The sequence below is a fragment of the Erpetoichthys calabaricus genome, chromosome 5 (assembly GCF_900747795.2).
Source record: "Erpetoichthys calabaricus chromosome 5, fErpCal1.3, whole genome shotgun sequence".
In the NCBI taxonomy this organism is placed as follows: Eukaryota; Metazoa; Chordata; class Cladistia; order Polypteriformes; family Polypteridae; genus Erpetoichthys; species Erpetoichthys calabaricus.
This window is the reverse complement of record NC_041398.2, coordinates 85,828,699-85,856,367: the sequence shown is the minus strand read 5'-3', so window position 1 is coordinate 85,856,367 and position 27,669 is coordinate 85,828,699. Positions and strand designations below refer to the sequence as shown.

At 35.5% G+C, this 27,669-nt stretch overlaps 1 protein-coding gene across 1 annotated transcript in view; it reads left to right on the top strand.

Moving 5' to 3' along the window:
* LOC114651771 (SH3 domain and tetratricopeptide repeat-containing protein 1) overlaps positions 1-23,073 on the top strand; it is a 73,156-nt gene extending 50,083 nt beyond the window's left edge. Inside the window, 6 exon segments of the mRNA XM_028801729.2 lie at positions 3,000-3,180; positions 3,321-3,471; positions 3,565-3,687; positions 9,042-9,192; positions 12,730-12,926; positions 19,681-23,073. Of these exon segments, the coding sequence (XP_028657562.2) occupies positions 3,000-3,180; positions 3,321-3,471; positions 3,565-3,687; positions 9,042-9,192; positions 12,730-12,926; positions 19,681-19,932 (1,055 nt within the window). The 3' untranslated portion in view covers positions 19,933-23,073.
* Positions 23,074-27,669: the final 4,596 nt, after the last annotated feature.

Below are 27,669 nucleotides of genomic sequence, written 5' to 3'. Positions count from 1 at the left end.
GAAGACCTCTTGCTCCTATTTTTACTGCAACTTTAGATTTTAAAATGACCATATGACCTGTTGATAGACAAGAAGAAAACAATGACCTGTGATACTAAATGAAAGATTACACAGTACTAAGTAGCAAACTGATGTTATGTCTTAATTAATTAAACTCTTCTGACATTACAGCAGCAAATCTAATACATTTAAGGTTTTCCCCACACTTTTCAAATCCATTCTTTACCCTGTGCATTGTGCATAGTCAGAGGTTAGAACTGAAGTAGAAATTGTTTCAGTTGCAATTCCTGTAACAAGGATATCCTCTGGAGACCTGCGATGGAGAGTGTGCATTTGAGAAACAGTGCATCAGTCCCTTGCTGCAGTCCAGTAAATACCTGACAGCAGTGATTTTGTACATTTTAAATGCTTCAAAAATGTGTAATATTTATTTGTTTTATTATTTATTAAGAATTTGGTTAACCATCAAATACTGCATACAGACTAATGGATATAAACTTTATCAAAAATAGCAATACTTAACAATTTAATAAAGATCAATCCCAATCTAAATTTTGGAAATCTGACTTGAAATTATGTTCTGGAAACATTTTTATAGTTTCCAATTTGTAGTAAAGGGTATACATGTTAAAACCCTAAATTTTGCGTAAAATTCTAATGTTTTTTAGAACATGTTTTGAAGAGGAACATTACAAATCTACCTATTAGTAATGAAGGCTGACCCCCAGTAATTCTGGAATAAAATTTGAATTGGTATAGATTATTTGTATTAACTTTGTTTGAGTTAGAGTAATTGCTTTGAGTTGATTGTTTTTTTCAAGTTTTACCATTCAGTGACATTATTCTTCTGATATTTAGTTACCATTGGTGTAGTAAGAATACCACATAATGTCACAACAGACTTGCCCTTAATACTTTATATAGGGAGCATATAGCAAATGAACAAAAACTCTACTTCACCTAAGTGCTACATTTCAGTGAGGCTGAATATTTTGGAGTCTGAAAGTACTGATTTTACAGTATACAGTATTCACTTGCACTATTCGTGTAGAATTGTATGCATTATTTTGATAGGTAAGAGGTTTGCCAAATTTAAAAAAAAAAAAAAAAAAAAAAAAAGGACTTCAAGTAAAAGATTGAAAATGAAGAGGATTAAGTAATAGTTTCTGTCAGTATAAATACTATATGCTGTAGCTTCTGTCTACAAATAACCACGGTACACCTGGGACAATATTCATAAAAGTTTGTTCTGCCTGTGTCCATTTCACAAACATAGCCTTAATCGTCAACGTAATTTCTAGGAATTACAACTGTAAATTAAGCTAGTCTCCTGCTTGCAATATAAATGTTAAGTTACCATAAAAGTTGAGTTTAATAGGAAGATTATCCTCCATATTGCGAACTGTGGATTGATGTAGATATTAAATCTCTTTCTGAAACACGAGGTCACTCCTAAAAGTATTTTGAGACAACTGAACTCTGAAATTCCAAACAGCAATTCTAGACAAATGAACAAATTTAAAAAGAGAAGCCTGAAGTGGAAGTGATTCACATCCACTGTATGAGCCAGTTTTACCTTACACCTTGTCCAGCTGTGGGAATTTTAATTAGAATCAAAGTTAATTTAACAAGAAAGAAAGAAGAAAAAATTGGAATACTGGGGAGACCTTACCTTCTTATTGCACAATCCCCTCACCCACATTTGTTCATATAGTCAGTCTTTCCTTCAGTTTTCTTTTAACATTTTGTTGATCTTTCCTAGGGTCTCCACATTTCTGCAGTCCCCTGCCCCTGATGCCCCCCTTTTATGACAGACATCTCTTAATCACATTTTTGCCAACTAATACCAGCTTCTACAGTTTTCAGCATTGAAAACATTTTATATTCACTTGTAAAAAAATAAAAAGCAAATATATGTTCGCTTGCCTGTCATGATTGTATTGAGAATATATCAATATTTTTGTGTGTCAGATTCCAAAGGCTTTTGAAATCTCCCATATCATCCTACAACCATTGATAGCAACCCAAAAAATTAGGGATGTGTGGCATTTATGAAATAAAATTAATGGATTTACTTCCTAAATGTTTTAACATAGAGAGAGAGAGAGAAATAGTTTTATCTTAACCAAAGTTGGGTGTTTAAACCCCACACCTACTCACTGTCTTTGTGGAGACTGCAAATTGTACCTATGTCCTTGTAGGTTTCTTTTGGTTATTTTTTTTCTTCCCTAATCCGCAAAGCCATATACGCTATTCTGTCCCTAACTTGGATTGTGCAAGTTTGAAAATGTCATGTCAACACTTTTTATTGTTCTTTGTAATATATGCATTTGCTATTTGCTACAACATATTTTTTTGATGTAAGAAGTACCATTTTGATACAGATGCTAACAAGGTCAATAATATTACTGTTAAAAATAATTTACATTCACTTTAAATGTAAATCTGTGCTAACAACAACAGGAATACCGTATAAAGTGATGCCCTGTTTATATTGTCAAAATGCAGGCCACTTATCCAATCTGTGTCAATGACAAATCAAGCAAAATGATACCTTTTATTGGCTACCTAAAAAGATTATAATATGCAAGCTTTCGAGGCAACTCAGGCCCCTTCTTCTACATCTTGCTTGAAGAAAGGACCTGAGCTGCCTTGAAAGTTTTCAGATTGTGATCTTTTTAGTTAGCTACGTAATAAAACGTGTCATTTTGCTCGACTTCTCATTGCATCCATAATGGCTAACTTGGTGCAACACCCTAGTATTCCAGTCTGTGTCAGAAAGATTAATCACAAAATCGCATTGTTTTACACTGCAAACCTTAACAAAACTACTATTTTTCTGTGAAAAAATGTTAGGTTTTGGTAAAAGTTACTGTATGCTTTAGAAAATATTTAAAATCTTTTGGTATTGGCCTGACATTAAATTTCAACAAAAAATGTCATATTGAGATGTGCTTAGTTACTTATCCTGTTTCTTTTTTCTGCCCATGATGTTTTAGCCCAACTCCAGGCTACCCAGCTATTATGTTACTTCTACAAAGAAGTGTGTCCAAATGAAGCTCAGTGTATTATTTACAGTGAGTACCTGCTTCTATTGGCACAGAAGACTGGAGACAAGGTACTGGAGGGAGAAACCTTGGAAACCATTAGCCAGCTTTATTTTGGTTTAGGAACTGAAAGGTTAGTTGATTTTTAAAGAAGGTGGCTACACAATTGATATTAAATATTGCAGGAGGATTGTTAATTTAAGAAATATATACCTGACATAAATGCTTAATGTTTTGTTTTTGATTTGATTTGATTTTTTAAATATGTTTTAGAGCTTACAGATCTTCTCTTGAATACACTAAAAGGAGTCTTGGTATTTTTATTGACTTGAAGAAAAAAGAAAAAGAAGCATTTGGTTGGCTTCAGGCAGGAAAGATTTATTACATATTGAGGCAAAATGAACTTGTTGACCTTTACATACAGGTACATTTGTATTACACTTTTTTTTTTTTTAACATGTGTTTATTTATTTATTTATTTTTAGGTAGTGCTTTAACAAACTCTTTTTGTTTGTAGGTAGCTCGAGATGCAGGTTCCAGTACAGGAAATGTAAAATTTATGTTGGAACTTTATGAAGCTGCAGGAGATGTGTTTTTTAATGGATCCTGGGACAGAGACCGAGCAATTACATTTTATAGAGTATGTCTAAAAGCCTATGAATTTTAGATTGTAGGCCAGTTTTGCTTATATTTATATAAGACATGTCATAATGGCCAGGTACAGCAATAATGCAACATAAGTCAGTAAGTCATTGTCAAACCTGATATATCCTAATCAGTTTAACAAATATCCATATCAAGTTACAATGATAAAGTAATAACGAGAAAAATTAATAACTTGCATTAAGTAGTATCATGCCATACTTTCACATTTTGTAGTTAGCAATGTGTAGATGGAATTGAAATGCTATGATCATAACTGAGTGAATTTCACATTGTTTTTCCAGAGCATTTATTCAAATGTAAAACTGTTTACTTGGACAGTCTCTTAGATATGAAGGCAATCAAAGAGCATTGGGATTAAAGTTATTGGTAACTGCTAGGAGATGCCCGATAAACCATAACACAGATGTTTTTAAAAACTGGTGTCCAGGTTTACTTGTTCTGAAGCATATACAAGGTTTCCCTCGGTTTCCATTTGGACTTGTATTTTGACCTTACAAGGTAGCTTCTCAGGAAGAATTCTTGTCCTAATAGTGAACAAAGAAAGACCTTTTTTCTTCCTTTATTAGAACATAAGAGCAATTTTGACATGAAGAGGCCATTCATCTTAACAAAACATATGAATCCTATTCACCTAATTTTTGCAAAATAACATCAAGTTTTTAAGGTCCTCAAACACCTACTATCTAGGACAATTCTTGTTAACTGTGACTGTAATTCACTTTGTGAAGAAAAACTTTCTAACAATTGACTGATATCTATGTGTTCTTGTTGTAGAATTTGTTTTAAAGTATCACCTGGGAGAGACTGCACTAATTCCCTTCATAATTTATAATTCAGTCATGTCATCTCTTAATCTCTGTTTACTTACACTAAAAAAAGATTATCTCCTTCAAGCATTCTTCCTATTTAATACATTGCAGTCCTAGAATAAGTTTAGTTGCTCTTCTCTGTACCTTCTCTAGTGTGGTGTAGTTTTTTTGTTTTTTTATAATATTTACACCAAAACTGTACATAGTACTCAAGATGAGATGTCACAATTGTTTTAAAAGGCTTAAGTTAACCTCCCTTGAATTGTACGGTACACATAGAATGTTAGGAGTTATGTATAGCCCAATTAGCCTTCTTAATTGTGTCCACATACCTTTTATGAGGAAGAAAATTAACAGTCTACTATGACACCCAGGTCCTTTTCATAAGATGTAAGATCTGCAAACATCCCATTATGCATTCATAACTAACATTTTTATTTTCAACATGTAATACTTTACATTTGTTTACATTAAATTTCATCAGCCCAAGTCTATATTTTCTTCAGGTCTCATTGTAATAATTCAGCTGATTTTACATTATCTGCCATTCCACCTAGTATCATCTGTAAAGTTAGTCAGCTTGTCATTTATATTCTTATCAAAATTCTTTATAAATTATACTGTATAAAAAGCAGTGGCCCTAGCACTCTTCCTTGAGGGACACTACTTTTAAATTGACATAATTCTGAAAAAAAGTTCATTGTACTGTAACCCTTTACTTCCAGTGTTTACCAATGTTGTCTCCGACTACACTCTGCTGACTAAATTCCTACTTCTGTTAGTACGATCACTAGCCTGTGGGACCTATCAAAGGCCTGCTTAAAATCAATTTACATTATATACACATCTCTCTAATTGTATGCTTTTGTTGTTTTCTCATGCAATTCTAGTGTAACATTACATAATTCTAGCAAAGCATATAAAATAATTTAGTTAGACTTCCAATAAACCTTTGATCTTCCCACATTGAAGATTAATTCTGAAGCTAGAAGCTATTGGCATCAGATGTAACCTGAAACTCAGATGAAAGCTGAATCTCAAATTAGTTAACCGGCATGCAGCAACGAGTACAGATAAGTGGAGAATGCTACACATGGAATGAGGCCTTCACTGAAAGGGTCTGTCCTTTGACCATTACTTTTTGATTTATGTTAATGACATAGATTTTGGTATAGTTAATATACTTGTGAAATTCAAAGATGAACATTTGTGAAAGGGCAGACGCTGCAAGGACAACAAAAACGATTCAGTAGATATGGACACACTTCAGAACTGGACAAAGACTTGGAAGTTGTAGGAATGTCAATTTTAAATAAACTTTGGGAGACACTGTCCTAAAGTAAGCAACCTCTGAAAATGATATAGGAGTTTATATTGACAAAACATTTTCATAATCTTGAAAATGTGCAGAAGCTATTAAAAAGACAAAATCTTAGGTCAAGTTGAATATAAATCATGAAATGGTATGCTCAGACAATATAGTGCACTAGTGAGACCACACCTGGAGTACTCTGTGCAGTTTTAGTCTCCATGCTATAAGAAAAATATAGCAGCAATTGAAGCTGTGCAGAGGAGACCAACCAAGTGCATCTCAGGACTTAAGGACATGTTGTACTCTGGTAGGCTCGACCAATTAAATATGTTAGTTTTGAGCAGAGGAAACTGCATGGCGGCCACGTAGTTGAGGACTCCAGCAGAAATTAATGGGACGTGCATTAGAATTGAAACCAAGAAGCACTTCTTTACATAACGAATTGTGGGAATCTGGAACAAAATAGTAGTAGTAGTAGTAAACATGTAGTTGAAGCAAAAACCTAGACTAATTTTAAGAAGTATTTGGCGTGATGTTGGGACTGCTTCGCTAAACAAATGAGCTTGATGGACTCCACTCGTTTGGCAAATTTCATATTAAAGAGCAGTCTTCCCCAACAAAACCTGTGCTGACTGCTCACTAATACACCTGCTCTTAATATGAGATGCTTGATTTTTTTTTTTTCTTAATAATTGTTTCCATTACCCTTGATGCACATTAACCTCATTGTCCTATACAGTAGTTACTTGGATCAGCCCAATGACCCTTTTTAAATAATGGGATAACAATTTCTACATTCTAGTCTTTAGGAATTTTCATAGTGTGTAATATGTGTAGCGTATAATGATCTCTGCAAAATATGTGTCAGGGGCTTTATATTGTGTGCATAGTTAACTGGTACAAACAGTTTGTTTGATTTCAGCATTTTTAATCTAGGGCGGCACGGTGGCACAGTGGGTAGTGCTGCTGCCTCGCAGTTGGGAGTCCTGGGGACCTGGGTTCGCTTCCCGGGTCCTCCCTGCGTGGAGTTTGCATGTTCTCCCCGTGTCTGCGTGGGTTTCCTCCGGGCGCTCCGGTTTCCTCCCACAGTCCAAAGACATGCAGGTTAGGTGGATTGGCGATTCTTAATTGGCCCTAGTGTGTGCTTGGTGTGTGGGTGTGTTTGTGTGTGTCCTACGGTGGGTTGGCACCCTGCCCGGGATTGGTTCCTGCCTTGTGCCCTGTGTTGGCTGGGATTGGCTCCAGTAGCCCCCGTGACACAGTGTTCGGATTCAGCGGGTTGGAAAATGGATGGATGGTTTTTTAATCTAAGTAGCACTTGTTCTTCTACAATTTCCAAATCACTAAGTGACACCCTTGTTGTCCATTTAACTGACATGAGGTTATCCAGTTCATCACATGTTCAAACTTCAGAAAATGTGAATTTAAATCTTTTTCTTATTTCACTGTCAGAATGTTCTAGTTTGCCCTCATAATTTGTAATACACTTCAATTTCTATTTGACTGATCTTTTACAATAGAGTCCCCTTTAAATACTTCTGCTTCTAAATTTCAGGATGAATTCATCCTGCATTGTAAATAAAAAAGCTTTTAAAAATGATCTGCATGATTAAATCTGTCTCCAGACTGAAAATGTCACCCCCTTTTTATTTCTTTTATAATTTGGCATATCAAAATTTAGCAGTTTTAATTTTTGAGTAAACACTCTAGAAAAAATATTAGATTGTTGTGATTAGAACCTAGTAATTTAATCACATCTATCCAAGACTTCAATCCTGATTATTATAAAATACTAAATCTGAATAGGCTTCTCCTGTCATTTGCTATTTTAGCAAACTGTGATAAAATAGTCACTGATTAATTCTAAAATCTTCTATTGTTGTGCTCTACCAAATGTTATATATGTTAATATTTTCATTGAAGTTCTCTCTAACTCTAATACCCCTCTCCTATAAATGTGTGTGTGTGTTTATATATATATATATATATATATATATATATATATATATATATATATATATATATATATATATATATATATATATATATATATATATATCTATAAATATAAAGTTATATATATATGTATATATATAATATAATATGTGTGTGTGTGTGTGTGTGTGTGTGTGCATGTATTTTCACTGGTGGAGTATTAAACACACTCTCTATGTCGGGCCTCTATCACTGATGCTTTCAGGTTGAATCCAGGTATCGTCACGCACCCATTTGAAGCAGATGCACATTCAGCACACTCTGTAACTGGAAGGGATGGCACTCCGACTTCTCCCATGACCTAGTTATGGGATTTTAGGCTACCTCTGCTTTCAGTTATGCTTCATCTACATTTCTGGGCATTCACCCTTCCTGCACCTTCTTATTTAAAAAAGCCCTGAGGTTTCCAGGGTTTCCATCTCCTTTGTAGTGGTTTCTTCTGACCTAGCTATAAATCTTACAAAAGTCTAGCAGCTAATTGAAGCATTTATAAACACATGGAATGCTTGTGTATTTTCAGTACATCTTTTTCTGTTCTTTGTAATAGCTTGTTTTTTTTAAATTGGCTACTGATTTGTGTTCGGTTTTGATTAAGGAGCTTTGTCCTGTACCAACTCCCACACAGTCACCCCATCAGTCTCATTAATTTTCAGCCTTCAACCACTCTTCGTTGTTTAGTTTTGAGCTTGGTTTCCATAGTAGCTATGTCTTCAGATGAACAAGGTCAGTAAAACTTACTGTTGAATCCTTTTGGACCTATACTATATTATTCCCCTCATTGCCTCTGATTTGTGATTATGTGCAGCATGTTTTACATGAGTTTACAAATGAACAACTTGTGAGGAAGGCGGCCATAAGAGACTGTGGTGGATTTAGCACAGCCAGAATCACTGCTATTACACTCAAAACAGCACCAAAGACTACAAAATGAGGAGGCAGTGGTGGGCAAGCAGATTGTAAACAGAATTTTTTAATTGTAAATTTTTTTGTTCCAATACTTTAAATTCTTATGTAATAAACCTTCAAAGATTAGTACAAGATATAAGTCTTTTATGATGCTGTAAAAATGGTATCTTAAGCACACCAAATTTACCTTCTCAGTAATGCCAGATTACGTATTTACGTTCAGGCCCAAGTTTCACTGCAGCATAAAAGATATCTTTGAATATTAATTGTCTTGTGTTTGTTACTAAGGACGAATGCTCATTTTAGGACCAAGCTCTCCCACTCGCCATTGAGCTGAAGGACTTAAAGGCACAAATGAGACTCTCCAACAAGATTGCAGAGTTGTTACTGATCCTGAAAACCTTCAAAGAAGCTGTGGAGTTTGTTCAAATTGCACTTTCCATTAGCATCAAGATAGGTAAAGAACTTTGTTTGTTAAAAGGGAACTGTCTGAAAATAATTTGGGGTTATCACATAGGAATGTTCTCATCTGAACATGTCTCTTGAAATAGCTGTCTTACTACACTTTTAAGAGCAGTCTGTCAAAATATTGTTTCATATCGGTATATCCATAAGGGAAATTTTTTATTTTTAAGTAAAACCTAGGTTAGTAACAATAATACTTAGTTTCTGTTTTCTTAATTTAAAAAAAAATCTAAATATTGTTAGTTAATATTTTTGTTGAAAATTTTAAAGGCAGACTAAAAGCTAAAAGTAGTAGTAGTAGTAGTAATAGTTTCACACTGAGAAGATTCTAGGTACGATTGCAGCACACACCTTAACTGGGAATCAAATGAGGTTCAGCAAGCTTTTTTGTTAATTTTGCTACTGTGAATGTGCTCTAAGGTGGTCTACTGTGAAATGTACTATTAGAATAAATTGAATTAAATTCTCAAATCTTAGCTATTCCTTTTTTCATTGATGCATTTGTCATACTGAGCATTGCAGTAAAAACTTTTCTTTTTGGTGTTAATGTATTTATGGATAGCTTTGTAATGTCCCAACACTTTGCATTTGGTCTTCTGGGGCATTTTAACATCTTGGGCTTATGTTCCATTTTTTCTTTTTTCTTTTTTTTTTTTTTTTAGAGATAGCTACTTTAAACAGACGCAGGGACACAGATAAACAGGCATATGTTTGTTTTAATTCTGTCCTGTGTTCAGGGTTTCCAGTATGGTTAACCATACAAAAGCATGTGGTTTCAAAGGAAGTACAATAACAGTAATATTGTATGTAGATGTAAAATTGTTCACATGATAATGATTATATTCCACCCAGACCCATATTGTTAAAAAATAACTCTGTATGACATATCACATTGCTGTCATGTAGTTTACAATTAATTTCTAAAGTGCACAAGGCATGCAATACTAAAGAAATGTCACTTTTTTTTTAAAGCTTCCAGTATTACAACTGGTATGCATTAAAATAATTAAGAATTATTGTTTAAGTACCAGACTTGGATACCATAGTGTCTGATGATTAATGAGCATGATATTCATCTTGAGAAAAATGGTTCCAAATATGTCTTGCTACAATGAGCCAACTCTTTTTTTTCCCCATTTCCTTGATAACTCTTCAAAGCTTCTGTTGCCAACAGGATCTGTCTAATAGCCTTACTAAGTTGTCCGTTTGATATATAGTAAGAGTTATTGAGGAAAAACTGGAAAATCATGGATCACAACCAAATTAAGTAGTTTTCATACTCTCTCCATGGTTTTCTCAATAAGTACTCTAACTTTTTGTGTGGCTAGAACATACAAAATAAGAGAAAAATGAACTATACTTTCTCAGATTAGTTCACTGACTCGATTTGCTCTGTTAAACAAGGCCTCAGGGTTTGTCAGGTGGCAGGGGTCATTGCTTACAGACAAAGCAGCTGTGACACTCTAAGGGACAGTAGGAAGAAATGGTCTGAGGTTAGGGAACATTATAAAGCCTGTTACGTAAAATCTGTTAGATATGGTTTTCCTTACTGGCTATTTAGTGATGCATTATGTGGCCAGTAATAAGTTATAATATTGTGTGGCATATCCAAGCTTGTAACATACCAGTGAAACAGGCTTCATTTTCAACAATGAATGTGTATCTTTTGCCGATGTAAATTATTATTGACTTTCACCCTCACATGGTTATTCTCTTTTACTAGCATAATCTGCTGAGTGTTTGTGATCAGTTAAAACTTTTGATTTAACATGTCGGGTGCATTTTATGTACAGTCTCACTTGCCTTGTGTACCACACATTGGTGAAGCTTGACTGTACAGCACCCACACCCAATTTATTATGGTCTGTCTTATGCTAGAAGTGCAGATACTAGAATTCTCCTTTGAAATGCTCAACCTTTGTTGAGGGTATTCTCTAGATCACAGGTGTCGAACTCCAGGCCTGGAGGGCTGCAGTGGCTGCAGGTTTTCATTCTAACCATCTTCTTCATTAGTGACCAGTTTTTAATGCTAATTAATTTTTGCTTTAGTTTTAATTAACTTGACTAAGGCCCCTTAGTTGTCTCTTTTTTAATTAGCAGCCAAACAATAATGAGACACAACGAGCCACCATATGACCAGCTCACCTGTGCCTGTTCACACAGTATCTAAAAATAAAGAAAAGTGAAGGTCTCGGTAAGGTTGATCTCGCAGGTCACCAAAACATTTTGACGAACAGAAAATGAACAGTTTTGGAAATGTCTGCTGTGGCAGAATGAGAGCAGCAACAGGCCACAAAATTAAATAATGGGCTTAATTAACAGCAAGAATCGGCTTCTCATTAATAGATTGGTTGGAGTGAAATTGGTTGGAGTTTGAAATCCCAGTTTAGCTGCTCATCTGTTGGCTCGTTTCATGTCTCATTTCTGTTTGGCTGCCATTTCATGAAGAAACGAATCAATTCAGAGGACTGAATCCTTAAAAACAGGGCTATTAAAATGAAGGGAAAAGGAGTTAATTAGCAGTGAAAACTGGTCACTGATTGGGAAAAGGGTCAGAATGAAAACCTGCAGCCACTGCAGCCCTCCAGGCCTGGAGTTTGACACCCCTGCTCTAGGTGATAAGATGTTTGCATGAGACAACAAAATGGCGAAGTAGGAAAGCATACAACTTTTTGTTTGCATAGAGTTTAATAAAGTCTGGTGGTAAAAATCACATTCCTGGGTGTCAGAGTACAGCCAGATGGTATTTGACGCAAAGGTTCATCCAACAACCAAGACTTACAAAGGCAAGTTTGAATGTCATGTTTCACACATTTGCCTATTATACTAAATTCTTGGGATATACAGCAACAAAATCATCAGAAAGAGCTGAACAAAATTTAGATAATGCAGTAAAGGAAACCTGATTGACATTTACTTATACTAATTACTTGCCATGATCTTAAACAAGTGAGTGAGAAATGGATGGATGTTAAAAGAAGTTTAATATAAACTTGAACACATATAAAATAAAAATAATAAAACTACTCGTGTGACTAATGAAGCTGGTAGTATATTGAGATTATACCTCAGCTGTCCACATCTACACTATTGTGTGTAGTTTTGGCCCCCATATTATGCAGTGGAGTAAGCTGTGAAGAAGTTGTAAATGAGTTGAATATTTTCAGTTCAAGCCAGGTGGAGAGATTAAGCAGTCATATCTGTGCTAGATGTTTAAAAATCATTATGCCAGCAAGAACACTTAACATAGAATGAAGCTGATTGTGCATAATCACATATAAATATTAGCATTTATGTATGCAGAAAACTGTAAATGCATGGAACTGATATTGAAATAGTGTAGGTAAATTCAGTGATTTTTTTTTTTCGGTGCTAAATAATAACAAGGTAGGCTATGTTTAATCCTTTTGTTCAGATAAAAATAAAGTTTTGTTTTTATACTAATGAAGAAATTAGTGCTAAAATAAATGATGTTTTTATGTAGAATGTTGATGCTCTTTGAGTGTTTATTGGTGGTTGTTATCAACAGGTGATCACTTGAATGAAAGAGTTTCCTATCACCGGCTGGCTTCTGTCTACTATCTTCTTGATCAGTTTGAGCTCACAGAACACTACTATCTCAAAGCACTGTCCCTTTGCTCCTCTCCTCTGCAGTTTGACGAGGAAGCCCTATATTATGTGAAAGTTTATCAAATATTGGGAGATATAACTTTTTATAAATTAAAGGTAATGATTCAAAATGTTAATTATTATGTTAATCTAAGAAGTGGTGAATTTTTTTGTGAATTTCCCCTTGGGATTAATAAAATTATCTATCTATCTATCTATCTATCTATCTATCTATCTATCTATCTATCTATCTATCTATCTATCTATCTATCTATCTATCTATCTATAAAATATATAAGTGATACTATTAGAGCTATGGTCCTTCTGTATTTACAGAGGGAAATACTTGAATTTATTTTGAATTAAAGTTTTTAAAGTGGTATTCTATGAGCAACAGGTGTATTTTGTGGATGGAAAATATATATTTATATTTGTTATATTTTTTGCTTTTAGTAACATGTTTTTTTAAGAGGTACACACAGTAATGCATATTGCAAGTACCCTCAACACTGGTTATAATCTCCCACTGTTACTGCTGGATTTTATTAAAGTATTCTGATAATCAGAGGTAAATTTCAGTTTCTGTATTCTGATAGTTAGAGGTAAATTTCAGTTTCTAATCAGTCTTATTAGTATATTGGCTCCAGTACGACATCACTTTAAACTAATTTATGGTAAGAATGCCTGACAACAGTTTAATATTCCTATGAAGGCCTAAAGTTTAAAGTAATAAACGCTGTATGACACCAAGGCTTGTATGTGAACCTGGAAAGTGGAAGTAAGTGGTAAAGTCGGCAGAGGCAACTTTAATGGGGTTTATTTACAAAAGAGGGAGACAGAGTTTGATGAATCAAGGCCCCTGAGGGTTTTTGGTGGTATTAAGGGGGAGTTTAAATGTGGTTCTCCAATTCCCATGGATTAATTTCATTTTTTTTTACTGCAGAGATTTAAATGTGATTGTGGACTGCAGTGAATATTATCTAGAGTTTAATACTACCGTTATAGCTTGCATCATGCTTTGAGCAACAGAAAGCTAATTGGCTGGCAGTTGTACAATGATTTTCAAAGGAAGACATTTTAAAATAACACCACAAGTTTAAGTCCGAGTGGAAGGTTGAAATACTGCAGGCATCATTGTAAAATGTAAAGTCAGGAGCAACTTGGTGCCAGTGATTAGAATTTCTTATTTGTTTAAGCAGGTTGGTATCTCTGCTGATTTTGTTGTCCATGTGAAAGACAGTTCTTTTACATACTATCCATCCATCCATCCATTGTCTCCCGCTTATCCGAGGTCGGGTCGCGGGGGCAGCAGCTTGAGCAGAGATGCCCAGACTTCCCTCTCCCCGGCCACTTCTTCTAGCTCTTCCGGGAGAATCCCAAGGCGTTCCCAGGCCAGTCGAGAGACATAGTCCCTCCAGCGTGTCCTGGGTCTTCCCCGGGGCCTCCTCCCGGTTAGACGTGCCCGGAACACCTCACCAGGGAGGCGTCCAGGAGGCATCCTGATCAGATGCCCGAGCCACCTCATCTGACTCCTCTCGATGCGGAGGAGCAGCGGCTCTACTCTGAGCCCCTCCCGGATGACTGAGCTTTTCACCCTATCTTTAAGGGAAAGCCCAGACACCCTGCGGAGGAAACTCATTTCAGCCGCTTGTATTCGCGATCTCGTTCTTTCGGTCACTACCCATAGCTCATGACCATAGGTGAGGGTAGGAACATAGATCGACTGGTAAATTGAGAGCTTCGCCTTGCGGCTCAGCTCCTTTTTCACCACGACAGACCGATGCAGCGCCCGCATTACTGCGGATGCCGCACCGATCCGCCTGTCGATCTCACGCTCCATTCTTCCCTCACTCGTGAACAAGACCCCGAGATACTTGAACTCCTCCACTTGGGGCAGGATCTCGCTACCAACCCTGAGAGGGCACTCCACCCTTTTCCGGCTGAGGACCATGGTCTCGGATTTGGAGGTGCTGATTCTCATCCCAGCCGCTTCACACTCGGCTGCGAACCGATCCAGAGAGAGCTGAAGATCACGGCCTGATGAAGCAAACAGGACAACATCATCTGCCAAAAGCAGTGACCCAATCCTGAGCCCACCAAACTGGACCCTCTCAACGCCCTGGCTGCGCCTAGAAATTCTGTCCATAAAAGTTATGAACAGAATCGGTGACAAAGGGCAGCCCTGGCGGAGTCCAACTCTCACTGGAAATACTTACATACATACTAGTGTAGGTTAATAGTTTTTGTAATGCAGTTTAATTAAATGTCATTGTTCTACAGTACTAGTGGCAGCTGAGTTCAAGAACTTTTACATAGAGGATTAAACGGAGATAACAGAGCTTTGTGATATGTCATTTCTGCATTGCATTTGTGTCTTATTTTACTCTTGTTTAAAGATCTCTAGTGGTTTGGTATGTTTTAAGGTGTCAGATTACTGCTGTGATCTGAGAGGAGAATAACAGAATGCTTTCAGGGGCAGGTTCAAATGCTGGTGAGCTGTTCGTGGATATCCTCAGGTTTTGTTACACCCTACGAAAAAAAATGAAGAAAATATTGAATGTTTGAAAAATAAAGAAATTCAGCATGATTTAGTGTCTTTAGCAGTTGACTTATTACAAAATATAATTCTTTTACATAGTCTATGGATTAAGTTTTAAAGGATTTAAGGATTTTGAAATGAGGTTCAGCGGTTTACACAGACTTATATACTGTAGATTGGACTGTTTCAGTGCATCTTTTTATTTTTCTTCAAATGGTTTAAGTTAATGAATGTATTCATAAATATAAGCCTGTTGGCATGTTTATACATTAGCTAGAGGTTTGATATTAATTATTTTTCTGATGGCTGAAAACAAGTTAACTGACAGCTGATCTAATCTAAAGCAAAACCAGCATGAAATGACCATTTTTTGGTGGGTTGGACTACTTCACATCAGATATGTTATTGCTCCGAGCTGAGACCACAGTCAGGGTATTTTATGAAGTATGCTTCGTGAGTAAGCCTCACTTAAGTCCAGGCTTATATTAGATGGTTTTAGTTCTACCAAATGGGATTAGGGCAAGTCATGCTCAGTAACTGAGGCAAGTACATAGCATCTTTTTTTTGATCATTTATTGAATTTATTAAAAACATATTCCATATAGTCAAGTCAAAACTTTATAAAACTAAATTCAAATCATCCCCCACCCATGAGAAAGAGAAGAAGGCCAACAACCAGAGTAAAACTATTGAGAGTAAATGTTTATTCTAAAATTTAATTGATTAGGTCCGCCAGGTTTTTAAAAAGTACATGATATCCCTTAGCCTGCTCTGTTCCAGGCTAAAGATGAAGCTTAGCAGAGTGTTGTGGATTGAGAGTTCATGAAATTCCCATTCGAAGAGAAGAGCAGAACCTCAGAGAAAAGTTCTGATTTAAATTCAGAAAATGAGAACTGTGGGTTTTATTAATTACATTTTTCTAAAACATTTATAGTGGAAATATTCATATCTCTTCAAATTAATAAGAAAACGCCCAACCTCCTTCATCTGCCAACATCAGAGAGCTTATATGACAGAGACTTTGTACTTTGTATAGCATAATCACAGTGCAGTAATCGGAATATTTATAGCTAGAGTAACATGAAGGGTAAATAGTATAACATGATAGAAAACGTACTTGTGCATGAAGCCTTTATAGTCAATACATTTTTGCCTTATAACGTGCAGAATTAAGTCATCATAGTATAGTATACTGCACTGTTCTCAGAAGAAAAGATTAGTCTATTGTTAGTGCAGATTATTATGCTCTTTGCATCCTAATGCAATCAATTTGAAAACACTTTTATTTGTATCCAAACCTATAAATATACATCCAGTGACACTGTCAGAATTTAAAGGTGGTCAGCTTGATACAGGCAAATACAAAATCAAAACCTTACTATTAACTCAATATTATTTTACCCATATCTACCATATTGGCTGAGACGTTGTCAATGTACTTCATGTATAGAAAAACATATTTTTAAAAAATGCAAAAGAAGAAAAAAATTATGATCTTTCCAAACAATAGGAAGCCATGCTATAGTTATCAGAGTTGGCTGTGTGGTAGAAGTAAAATAATGACTACTTATACCGTGCATTTGTCATTTATCCTTCTGATCATTTCCCGAAAACACTTTTTTCAGTACAGTGCTACAGGGGCAGACGCTTGTCCCAGATGTACTGGTTACAAGGCAGGAAACAAAGCTGGTTGGGTTGTTAAGCCATCACAGGGCCAAGTTGCAAACTCACTCATTCATACTTAATCTAACCAACACAATTTATGGAGTGAAAGAGAACTGGAATAACTGGAAAAATCCTAAGATTTCACAATACCACACAGCCAATGCCTGTGCCCAGAATCATTAAAGTTGGCAAACTGTACTTTATTTCTTTCCCTGTGTGCTTCAGTTCATCATGAAGCTATTAAAAACAAAGTCAAAGTAGGAACCTCTGGGGGGAAAAAAGGTTAAAAAATCAGCAAATGTGCAAAGAATATTATTGATTATGCTAATTTCAAATTAATATCTAGACATTGAAACATAAAGTTTCAAAATGAAACCCAGAAAATGTTGTTGATATTACAATGTATTAAAGTAAATAACATGAAAATACAGCTTAAATAATGAATGTGTTTACTCGCTGCTTATAGTCTCATTATTTTTAATTTGTAAAAAGAATTCAGAAATCTCAACAAATTCTCAGACAAAACAGATTATCAAATAAAGTACTTGTGTGATATATCTGTTTTATACAGAATTATAACATGTGCAACTTTAGTTTTTATTTTTGTTTTATTTTTGTAGCTCGGTGTAGTATCTCTGGATCTTCAATTACCTCCTACATTCAGAATGGTCAGGTGTTTAGTGGGGAAAAAAAGATAGAAAGATGAACGTTGTATGTGTGCAAATGCCTTTTGTGTATGTTTTACATACCCTATATACTATATATATATATACTGCTAGCACACCCTTCTCTTATTTTATCAGTTCTTAAACAGTTCCAAAATACATTGGAACCTCGGTTCACGAACGTCTCTGTACATGTACAAATCGGGTTACAACCAAAAAGTTTGCCAAACTTTTGCATTTGTTCACAACCGCGCACACGGTATACGAACAAGCCAGTTTCCCTTTCGGTTTGTGCGCGCCGATGATTTCCACACGTGTTTAGTCTCTCCCTGTGCAGCGAGCAAGACAGAGAGAGAGAGAGAGAGTGAGCGCGAGAGCGAGCAAGACAGACAAACACACACACACACGACAGAGAGAGGGCTGGCCGCATAAGGCCGAGAAGGCAGTTAAAGAATGCATCGGACTTGTTTTTAAAGAGACTGATTCGAGCATCGTTTTAACCATGTTATATTTAATGAAGACTTTTTTCTGTTGGATTTTAACCTCCACTTCACTTCTGCTTATAGCGATTGGTTCGTAGCGTGCATTGTTGCAATGTTACTTTTCTTGGTTGTTTATTAAATTATGGATTTTTCAAATGTTCATTTTTTTCCCTGTGCTTAAAACTCAATAAAAAAAAAGTGTTTTTAGCAAGTCAGTTCGTAGCGCTATAGCGTGAACTCTTGCAATGTTAGTTTTCTCTGTTGTTCAAGGTTTTCTCAGTGTTATTCAATGTTTTTACATTTAGTTTACTATTAAGCTGTGCATTCTATGGTATAATTAACTGTATTTGTGCTTAAAAATCTTAAAAAATATATATATATATTTACATACAGTTCGTACAGTCTGGAACAGATTAATTATATTTACATACAATCTTATGGGGGAAATTATTTCAGGTCACGACCAAATCGGGTTACGACCAGAGTTTTGGAACGAATTATGGTCGTGAACCGAGGTTCCACTGTATGTGTATAAATTGATAGTCCTATCAATGTTGATAGTTATTGATTTTGTTTTTCTATTTTGTCTAAAGATATGTTTTGTTATAACGTGTATTATTTGAGTGGTTCTCAGCGTGCAGTCCTCGAGGTCCATTTTCCAAACAGTTTCTCAGTCAGACAGTAATCGTTATCTCATTGTTTAATTAGCTGACCAGTTCTTTTTATGTTGCATTTGGGGAAGTGTAATAGTTTCAGATTGACATTTATAGAAAATTGACATGTTTGCATTTTTTTCCTGGTATCTTTAAATGTTTTTTTTTTCTTTTTTTACGTGGGAGTTTGTTTTATTAATGACCTGAATACAGACAATTATTGCTTAGCAAAGCAGACACTGGTGTAAATGACTCTGAAAAGAGCAACTATTTCAGTGTTACCCAGTTGTCTAAATAACCAGAACATTAAAAAATACAAAAAAAGGAAAAAGAATCAATTCATAACCATCTAACACATACACAAAGTCCTGCTTCATTAAGTAAAAATACAGCAAACCAGTTTTTGTAAGTAAATGTAATTTCCGCATGGTTGTAAAAAACATAGAAACTGAGGAATAACTGTTTGCTTAATTAAGGTAGGAGTCCAACTAAGAGAAGAAATGGGTTGGGACAAAAAACTGCACTGCCAGTGGGTCCTGAGGACTGAATGCTGAAAATCACTGTATTACAGTATGTAGTGAGAATGCGTGCAAATTAGAGGTACAGAAAAAAATAACAATCATGGGCATAGGCATATACGGTAAACTGGATACATTGAATGTCTTCATGTTGGTTATGATAGTAAATGTTCTTTTTGATCTGTTAAAAATGCTTAACATAATTTACCATAGTGCTTATATATATTCAGTTATTAATAAACATTATTTACTGATATTTCTAATGGCAGTTGCATAGTGGTAATATGCTTTAGCAGGCTAATTTATATTTAAAACATCTTTGTTCTTTTCTTGCTTTTTTGTTTTATAGGACCCTTATGATGCAGCTGGTTATTATCACCTTGCTCTTGCAGCAGCAATGGATCTAGGAAATAAAAGGTCTCAGTTAAAGTTATGTACACGACTTGCTACTATCTACCACAACTTTGTAATCAACAGGGAACTCTCGCTTTTCTTTTATCAGAAGGCCAGGGTTTTTGCAACAGACCTTAATATACGCAGAATTAATCTTTCCCCTGATCATTTATTCCAAACCATAGCTAATAAACAGTTCAGAACTTAGATTTCCAGAGGACACAGTTTAGAATATGTCAATCCAGTATGTTAAGTATAGACATGGTGGAAATAAACCTGATGACACTAAATCGATAAAGGATTATTTTTTTATGATTATGCATTTTTACTTGATAAGCGTTTACAGTGTAGTTTAAGTTAAAAAGAAATTGAACCACAAACGGTATGAGAGAATATTAATGAAAGGTGTTATTGAATGCCACACTCCTTTAGCTTTCAGCTTGGTTTAACTTCTTCTTCTTTCGGCTGCTCCCGTTAGGGGTTGTAACAGCAGATCATCCTTTTTCATATCGTCCTGTCCTCTGCATCTTGTTCTGTTACACCCATCACCTGCATGTCCTCTCTCACCACATCCATAAACCTTCTCTTAGGCTTTCCTCTTTTTCTTCTGCCTGGCAGCTGTATCCTTAGCATCCTTCTCCCAACATACACAGCATCTCTACTCTACACATGTAACAGTGGCACCAAAAATAGAACTAGTCAGAATGTGCAACTTGTACTATTTTTCATCTGTGGGGTAGGGCATTTGACACTCCTGACAAAGAAAAACAAGTTAAAAAATGTATGATTGACATTTCATTTAGGTATGCTTTGATGGGTAGTAGGTCATTGTGGCACTTTGCAGATAATTTATAGTATCAGAGAAATATTGTAATATGCATAAAACACAGAGTTAAGGTTGTTTTTGGTGTAATGCAATGTGGTGTCACCTCAATATCATATTGTAGTATGTCTTTGGATGTTCACCACCATTTGTGACCATTTTCCATATGATAGTAGAAGTCTTCTTGTTCCATGTACAAAATTTATCAGCACACTGCTTCTTTGTGGTAGAATAGTCACAGAAATATACAGAGTTATTTTGGATTCTTTAGTTTCTATCATCATTGTTTAAGACCTTCATTTTTGGCAAGTTTTCAGGTTTTGGTGCCTCATTTTTCTTAAGTCTTCGTCTGTACTATTCAAACATATAGTCTGTCATCTGACCGTGTCTGTCTCTCTTTCTCTTAAAGTAGATTTCAGTGCCCTGGTACAAATCTAAAACATTTTAAGATTCCAATCTCTTTCAGGCATCTTGTACCAAAAACAAATCTTATGAAAAGCTAAGGTAGATAATTATTGAGATAAGTGACTTTTTGCTTTACTTACTTACATTTATTACTTTTACAGTTACAAAGGTAATGAAAGAAAGAGTGTGTCAGTGCTGACATTGCTGCCATGTTTGCAACACCCTCATTATAAATTTTTTAAATTATAGATCGCTTGTAGGAATCAAAGCAGCTCTTACTGAAGAGGACAGAATCTACTGATTCCAACAACATACAGCATCACAATAATCAATGTGCCTTTTAACTGTCGAGAAACCTTTGATATTCACTACAGCCCCTGTGTCCTTGGCAGTGGATTGCTTTATAGATCCATATATTTTTTTTTTCTTGCTTTATTTATTTTAGATCAGCTATAGAAATCAAAACATTTCAAGTAAAATTTGTGATCCTGCCGTTTCCAAACATGTAACACTTGTCTTTGTGCCATTTCACAGATAGGAAACCTCTGTTGATTTGCCCGGCAGGAAGTTTACAGTGTTCTGCTTTATTTATTATAGATAAGCTTGATATATAAAAATATTCAAATTTCATGTAGAAGCAGACATTCTGAGTTTTTCAACAATATACAGTACGACACTTGCATGTACAGTGATGACCAGTCCAACTGCGATAGTGCCACATTGTTGGTATGGCACATACACTGAAACCTTTATATAAATATAATATAAAATATAAATATAAAAACCTTTTATATTTTTTTATTTTATCACCCATTCAAAGGCTTTTTTATTTTTTTTTTAACAAGATGGAGTACTCTATTCCTCAGGTGTACAGATGCAAGTAAAACATTTGGGAAATGATCTAAGATGGCATCAAAATCTCTTGAGCCATGTTGAACATTGTCATTGTGTCAGCACCACGTTTTGCCTATATTTTTGTACAGAATAATGTTGTTAGTTATTTGTTTGTATTTTGTTACAAAGTTGCTGCAAGAAAATGTTTACAGCAGTATCAGACCCAGAAATAATTTTGCCAGCCAATGAAAACCAGAAAACATCATCTATGCCAATGCTGTTTCTTTTTCAATAGCTGTAATCTACAATGCAGATGATATGCAGGTTATTCATATGTTAGTTTATCTATCCTACTTAGTTGTTGCCATTTCCATGTATTCTTTCATTTTCTTTTTTGTGCATTAACTGTTTTATGGCAGATGTTGGCTTTTGTCGACAACAGGGTTGAGGGCAAATGATGACTAAAGTGAACATCCATGGGTAGACGGTGATAATCGGCTATAAACGTTGACAAAACTCACCATTGCTTTATAGTTAGACCATCCTTGCTAGGAGGATATCCCTAGAATGGCATCAACATCTGGCGAGAGAGCTAAGTGAATGCACAAAGCAAAATACTCAGTGGGTGTCGTTTTTATGTATATTTTATTATTTTGAATTGGACTCTGACTTGTCGGACTCCAGTTTTGGTGCAGGTGGTCTGGAGATCGAGAACTAAAATGAAAGTGAGGTACCGGCATCGGCTGTGCTCTGTTCTGCCAACGCCACCCTCATGCAGGAAACCAGAGATGGCTGAAATGCTGAAATAAGGCACTGCATGCAGCAACAGACGTTTTACGTTGATACATGTGAAAAACTATTGCTTTATATGCTTTTCAGAAAATTGAGTTTTTGGGAAAATATTCAGCCCTGGGAGAAAAGGAAAACAAAAATCAGCCCTAAAAGAGTTAAGAATGTGTACCACTATTCATTATGGCTATTCCAGTCCTGGGACTGCTATTGAATTCTGCCTGGCGAGTCATCAACCTTTGTTGAGCTCTTGGGCGAACAGAATGCTGTGATGTAGAATGAAGTTAGACATGCATGTAATATTTAATGTAAAGCACTGATCAAAGAGTGATGAACAATGCTACAGAAAGCGGACATATACTGCCTATCCTGGTTAATAAAGACAGCACAGACTCACTAACTTTTTGTTCAGTTCAAAACTGATTTTGTTTTTATTTTTTCATTCATTCTAACTGCTTTGTATTGTTTTAAAAATTAAAATATGCAGATTTTTGTTCATTTTGTCTTTGTCTCTTTGCACAGTATTTTCTTTATTGTATTTAATATTAATATAAATACAGCCTAGTGTTTTTCACAGTTCCTGAAATGAGTGGAAAGCTGAATTTGCAGTAAATCAGAGGATATAAAGCAGTTGATAAAAGTATGATTTAATTGTTGCTTTACAGTAAAGTACAAAGATATGCCATGGGTATGGAAAAAATATAAAAATCCCAGGTTCAAGGGAAGGGTCTACAAAGGTGGGCATACACCTGTAAATAAGATGTCACAGACTTACAGTATCTTTTCTCAGTTCATAATTTTTTTATTCAGTTTAGTCTGTGTGTTAGGTTTCTTTTTACATTGGAATTTAAGAAAAAAAATTACAACTTTTTGTCTGTTTGAACACAGTTTCTACTATTTTATATTAAATAGTGCCATTTATAACTGACACTAAGTAGAAAGCTGAATTTATACTGAATCAGGACATGAAAAGGGTGATGATAGGGTGAAATACAGTGAATAATTATAGCCAATCATTCCAGATATTTAGGATTTGATCAGATTAATTTATTGTATAATTTTGTCTCCTTTAAACTGAAGCTCACCTAATAATATTTACTTATACAAATACAAACAAAGCAACACAGAAACTACGGTGAGCTTGAATACAAGTCAATGGAGGTTATGCTTAAGTGGTACTAGACACTTGCTGGGGCTAATCTCTGATATTATCATTTGCCAGTACTTTTAAATGTGAGATTTTCAGGTTTTAAAAATTTGTGCAGTGTACTCTGTTCTAGATATCTAAATGAAAACGGAACTTTTGTGACAAGTTTCCATGAAGAATGAGTATAACATATTTCAACAAAATCAGTCCACTGGGAGCTGATTTGTTTCATATAGACCGACAGGATGATAGCATTAGTTGCTTTTCTCATTTTATGTGAAGTGACCTAATAAAAAAGTTCAGTTGCTACAAGGTAAGGACCACTGGACATTGGAAAATTGGATAAATCCATCACCTGGGCCTGTATTTATCAAGTGTAGCCGAATAAGTCCTATGAACTGCCCCAAAAGTCACAGTAGGATAAAAATTTGTCTTGCCTCAGAGTGGGACATAAGAAGTATTTATAAATACTACACCTACTCCCAGCTTGGGGTTCAAGTTCACATTTGAGAATAAATGATGTCACGATTTCATGATACTCCAAGCTGCAAACTGGAACTCATAATGATGTTTTGTAGTTGTCCAGTGCTAACACTAAGGCTGTGCTCCAAAGACAATAATTATAACAAAGTAGTAGTAGTAGAAGTAGAAGAAGAGGGAAAACATAATAAAGTAGGATATTGCACTAAGTTGCACATTATTGTTGTCAATTTACTACAACATTGAGAATAATACTGATCTTCTGCAACGCTCTATCTAATGAATTGCGTTTCACATTATGCACGGTCATCCACACTTGGGGCAATGATTTTTATGAGTGTATCAATTTGCATGAATGTAGCTTGCTTTAATATTAACTCATCAGGAGTGGTGGGGAAATGTTATCAATCTGTGTATTACCTCACGTGCTGTAAGGGCTTTTTAAAGATTGGTGCAAAATTCAAGAAATGCTTGGTTGTCACATACCCAAAATGATCACTATTGCAAAACTGTATTTTGTGTGTGACATTACAATTTAATTTTCATTGACAGCACATGGCTTCACCCCACATCATGTAATTTGTTATGAATGGCATTCAATTTCTGTCAAATCAACATCTTTTTACAAGTTCATGGCTGTCCAGCATTTTTAAACCATTCAGCCTTTCCCCGAATGTGTGAGACAAATTTTGAATGGCATCTCCTAGCTAGTTAGGACAGCCCATGAGTTATCATGTACCCTAGTGAAGTTAGTAGTTTCCTAACTTGGGAGAATTAATAAAATGTTTTTACTCCTTCTTCTAAGAGGAGGACCAAATTTGTGTCACTAAGAGATTTTTGAGCCAATTAGGACCATTTTCCTATTATGAGATGCTTGATAAATATGAGCAATGAACTGATTAATCTTTTTCCCTGTTGATTCATTTTAATAGGAAGATGAGGTTGAGGCAAAACGTGAATGGATCCATTCTGCTATGTGCTAATAATGCAGGTTCATAATGGTGGTGTTCTAAAATTTCTATTTGTTCCATTGCATGAGACACTACTGCTTAGAGAAATGTCTGTTTTATTAATGTACACTACGCTGCTGGTATAAATGTGGTCATATATTGCTGTTTGTTGTATCAAGACCCATCTACTTTAACACAATGGAAAGAGGGTATGCCATTTTAAATGACAAAAAATTAAATTTTTGGCAGGTTGTTTGTATCAGTGTTTGTCAAAGTTGTCTTTATTCATTTGAATGTGTTAAATCATTTGGATTTTTATTATCCTTGAGAGATTACTTCATATTAAATCTTTTTCTGGCTTGGTTGTCAAGTAAGGAATTGAAGGGAGTATCTGAACTGAATACAATTTCCAGGAATACTGGGTGTCCTAATGAGTGCTGGCATTCTGTTAAAACTTTGAAGACGGTAAAATCATTTGAAAAGAGAAACTGTGTATAATTCATTTGTTATGACAGGAAATATCTTTAGAGGTTTTCACAACTTTATTCAAAAATCTTGTGCAATTCATTGACATTTCACACAGAACTTTAAAAAAAGAGTTTTGATCATATTTTTTGCTCATTTATTACAGAGTTAAGGTACATATATACAAAACTGTTCTGTTTACAAGTATTTACAAAAATAATGATTGCTATGGGATATTTATCATACTCATCCAAAATGAATTTATTACATTTTTTTCAAATCTTGGAGACCTGAAAGTAGATCATAGACCACAAGATCTGGTCTGGCGCTCATCAGTCAAACTGAGGATGGTGGTGTTGTATGTAGCTTTTTTGGGCTAAGTACGGCTAGGCTACATTGGCCATCCCTAACCCCACACACAAAGTGCTTGCTGGCAACCACTACTACACCTAGCTCAAATAGAGTGTGTCCTGGTATCCCTGTTTCTGTGCAGTTTTCTACAACTAAAGTGGCATAGAAATGTCTGAGATTTCCCCAGGTGGATCTCTTAGAAACTGCTCGAGTTAGCATGTCCAGCTTGGCATGTTGCTATAGCAACATTCAGTAGGATAAGTGGAATAAAAGGGAAGTGAATTAAATTTAAGTCTTATATATAAACTTCTACGCGTGGAAGTGTGAGAGTCTGTCTGTCCGGCCCGTAAGTGCGTGGTGGCCCCAAATTAACGAGTCAGAAGAAGAAAGAAGTACAAGGCTACAGCATGAAGCTGAAAGAAAGCGACTTCGTCGCCAAAGTGAAACCATCGAGGTAAGACAAACGAGAGAGAAACTCGCTTAGCCGCTGATAGACAAGGGGGGCGAGCATGTCCGCAAAATGAAACCGCCGACTCTGCGTTTCAGTTTTTTTTCTGACGATTTCAATAGTTTCTAGGAGCCTGGGCTTTTTACAGCACGGGCTTACATAGCTAGTTTTATATATTTATTTGAAAGAAGACAGATTAGATTTGTGTTTAAGTTCAATCTCATAAAAGATGTCCACCTTTAGTTAAAGAAGAGACAAGTGTTGAATCACAATACATTATGGCAAAACCCCTTTTGCTATGTTCAAAGCACGTAAACGATAAGTTTGGTATTTTTCACGTCAAAGTAATTTCTTCACAAACACCGTATCTATTGTGACTGCTGACACCACCCCATCGCTGTCTCTGATGGTGGCAGATGAGCAAATTAACACAGCTGCTCTTCAAAAAGTCCATTTTAAACAGTAATTCAATAGGAAAACAAGCACACTCTTAACTTGCCCTCTACAGGATCAGCTGCGCGCTTACCACCTAATGTGCTTGTTGCACGATGTTTAGAACATTTGAAGCTGAGCTCTCACCTGCCCTTCTGTTCTCAAGCCACTCAATCTGTTCGAGAAAGAAGGCTTTGTGTTCTTTTAAACTGAAGAAGGGAGCTAAAGCACTCATCGCTGCTTGTATCTTGTGTGCTGAAATAAAAGCTTGTATTTGGAGAAAAGCTTTGAAACTGTTCCAGCGTGCTCAACAATAAGTTTATTTTTCCTAGGAAATCAGGTGTTGCCTTCCAGTCTTTTGTGCAACTCCAAGTTTGACAATATGAATTTGCCATGTCAGTTGGGCCTATAAAGTTAAGCTCTTTACAGTATACAGGTATATTAAAAATATATATATCTTGCCCACTGTGGCGCTTTACAATGGAGGGTATGCGGCATGGAGGAAAAGGTTATAAACTTACAAATACGTTCATCTTTCCAGCCAAGACAGCTGTCAAGTATTAATCCGCGCCATGTTTACGAAGGACGTTTGTCACAACAAAAGTGTATCAGGAAATAATAATTTTATTGCATATTCCTAGTACGTTTTTCTCATGATAAGGATATGTTTTTTATTTGCTGGTGCAAATTCTCACATAAATACAGAAGTACATCAAAATAAAGCCAACCACGTGCCACGAAAAGTATACTGTGATTTGGTCTTTTCAGAGGAAACCACACCCTGGAGCAGGAAAGCTAAGTGCTAAGCCATTGTGCATGGC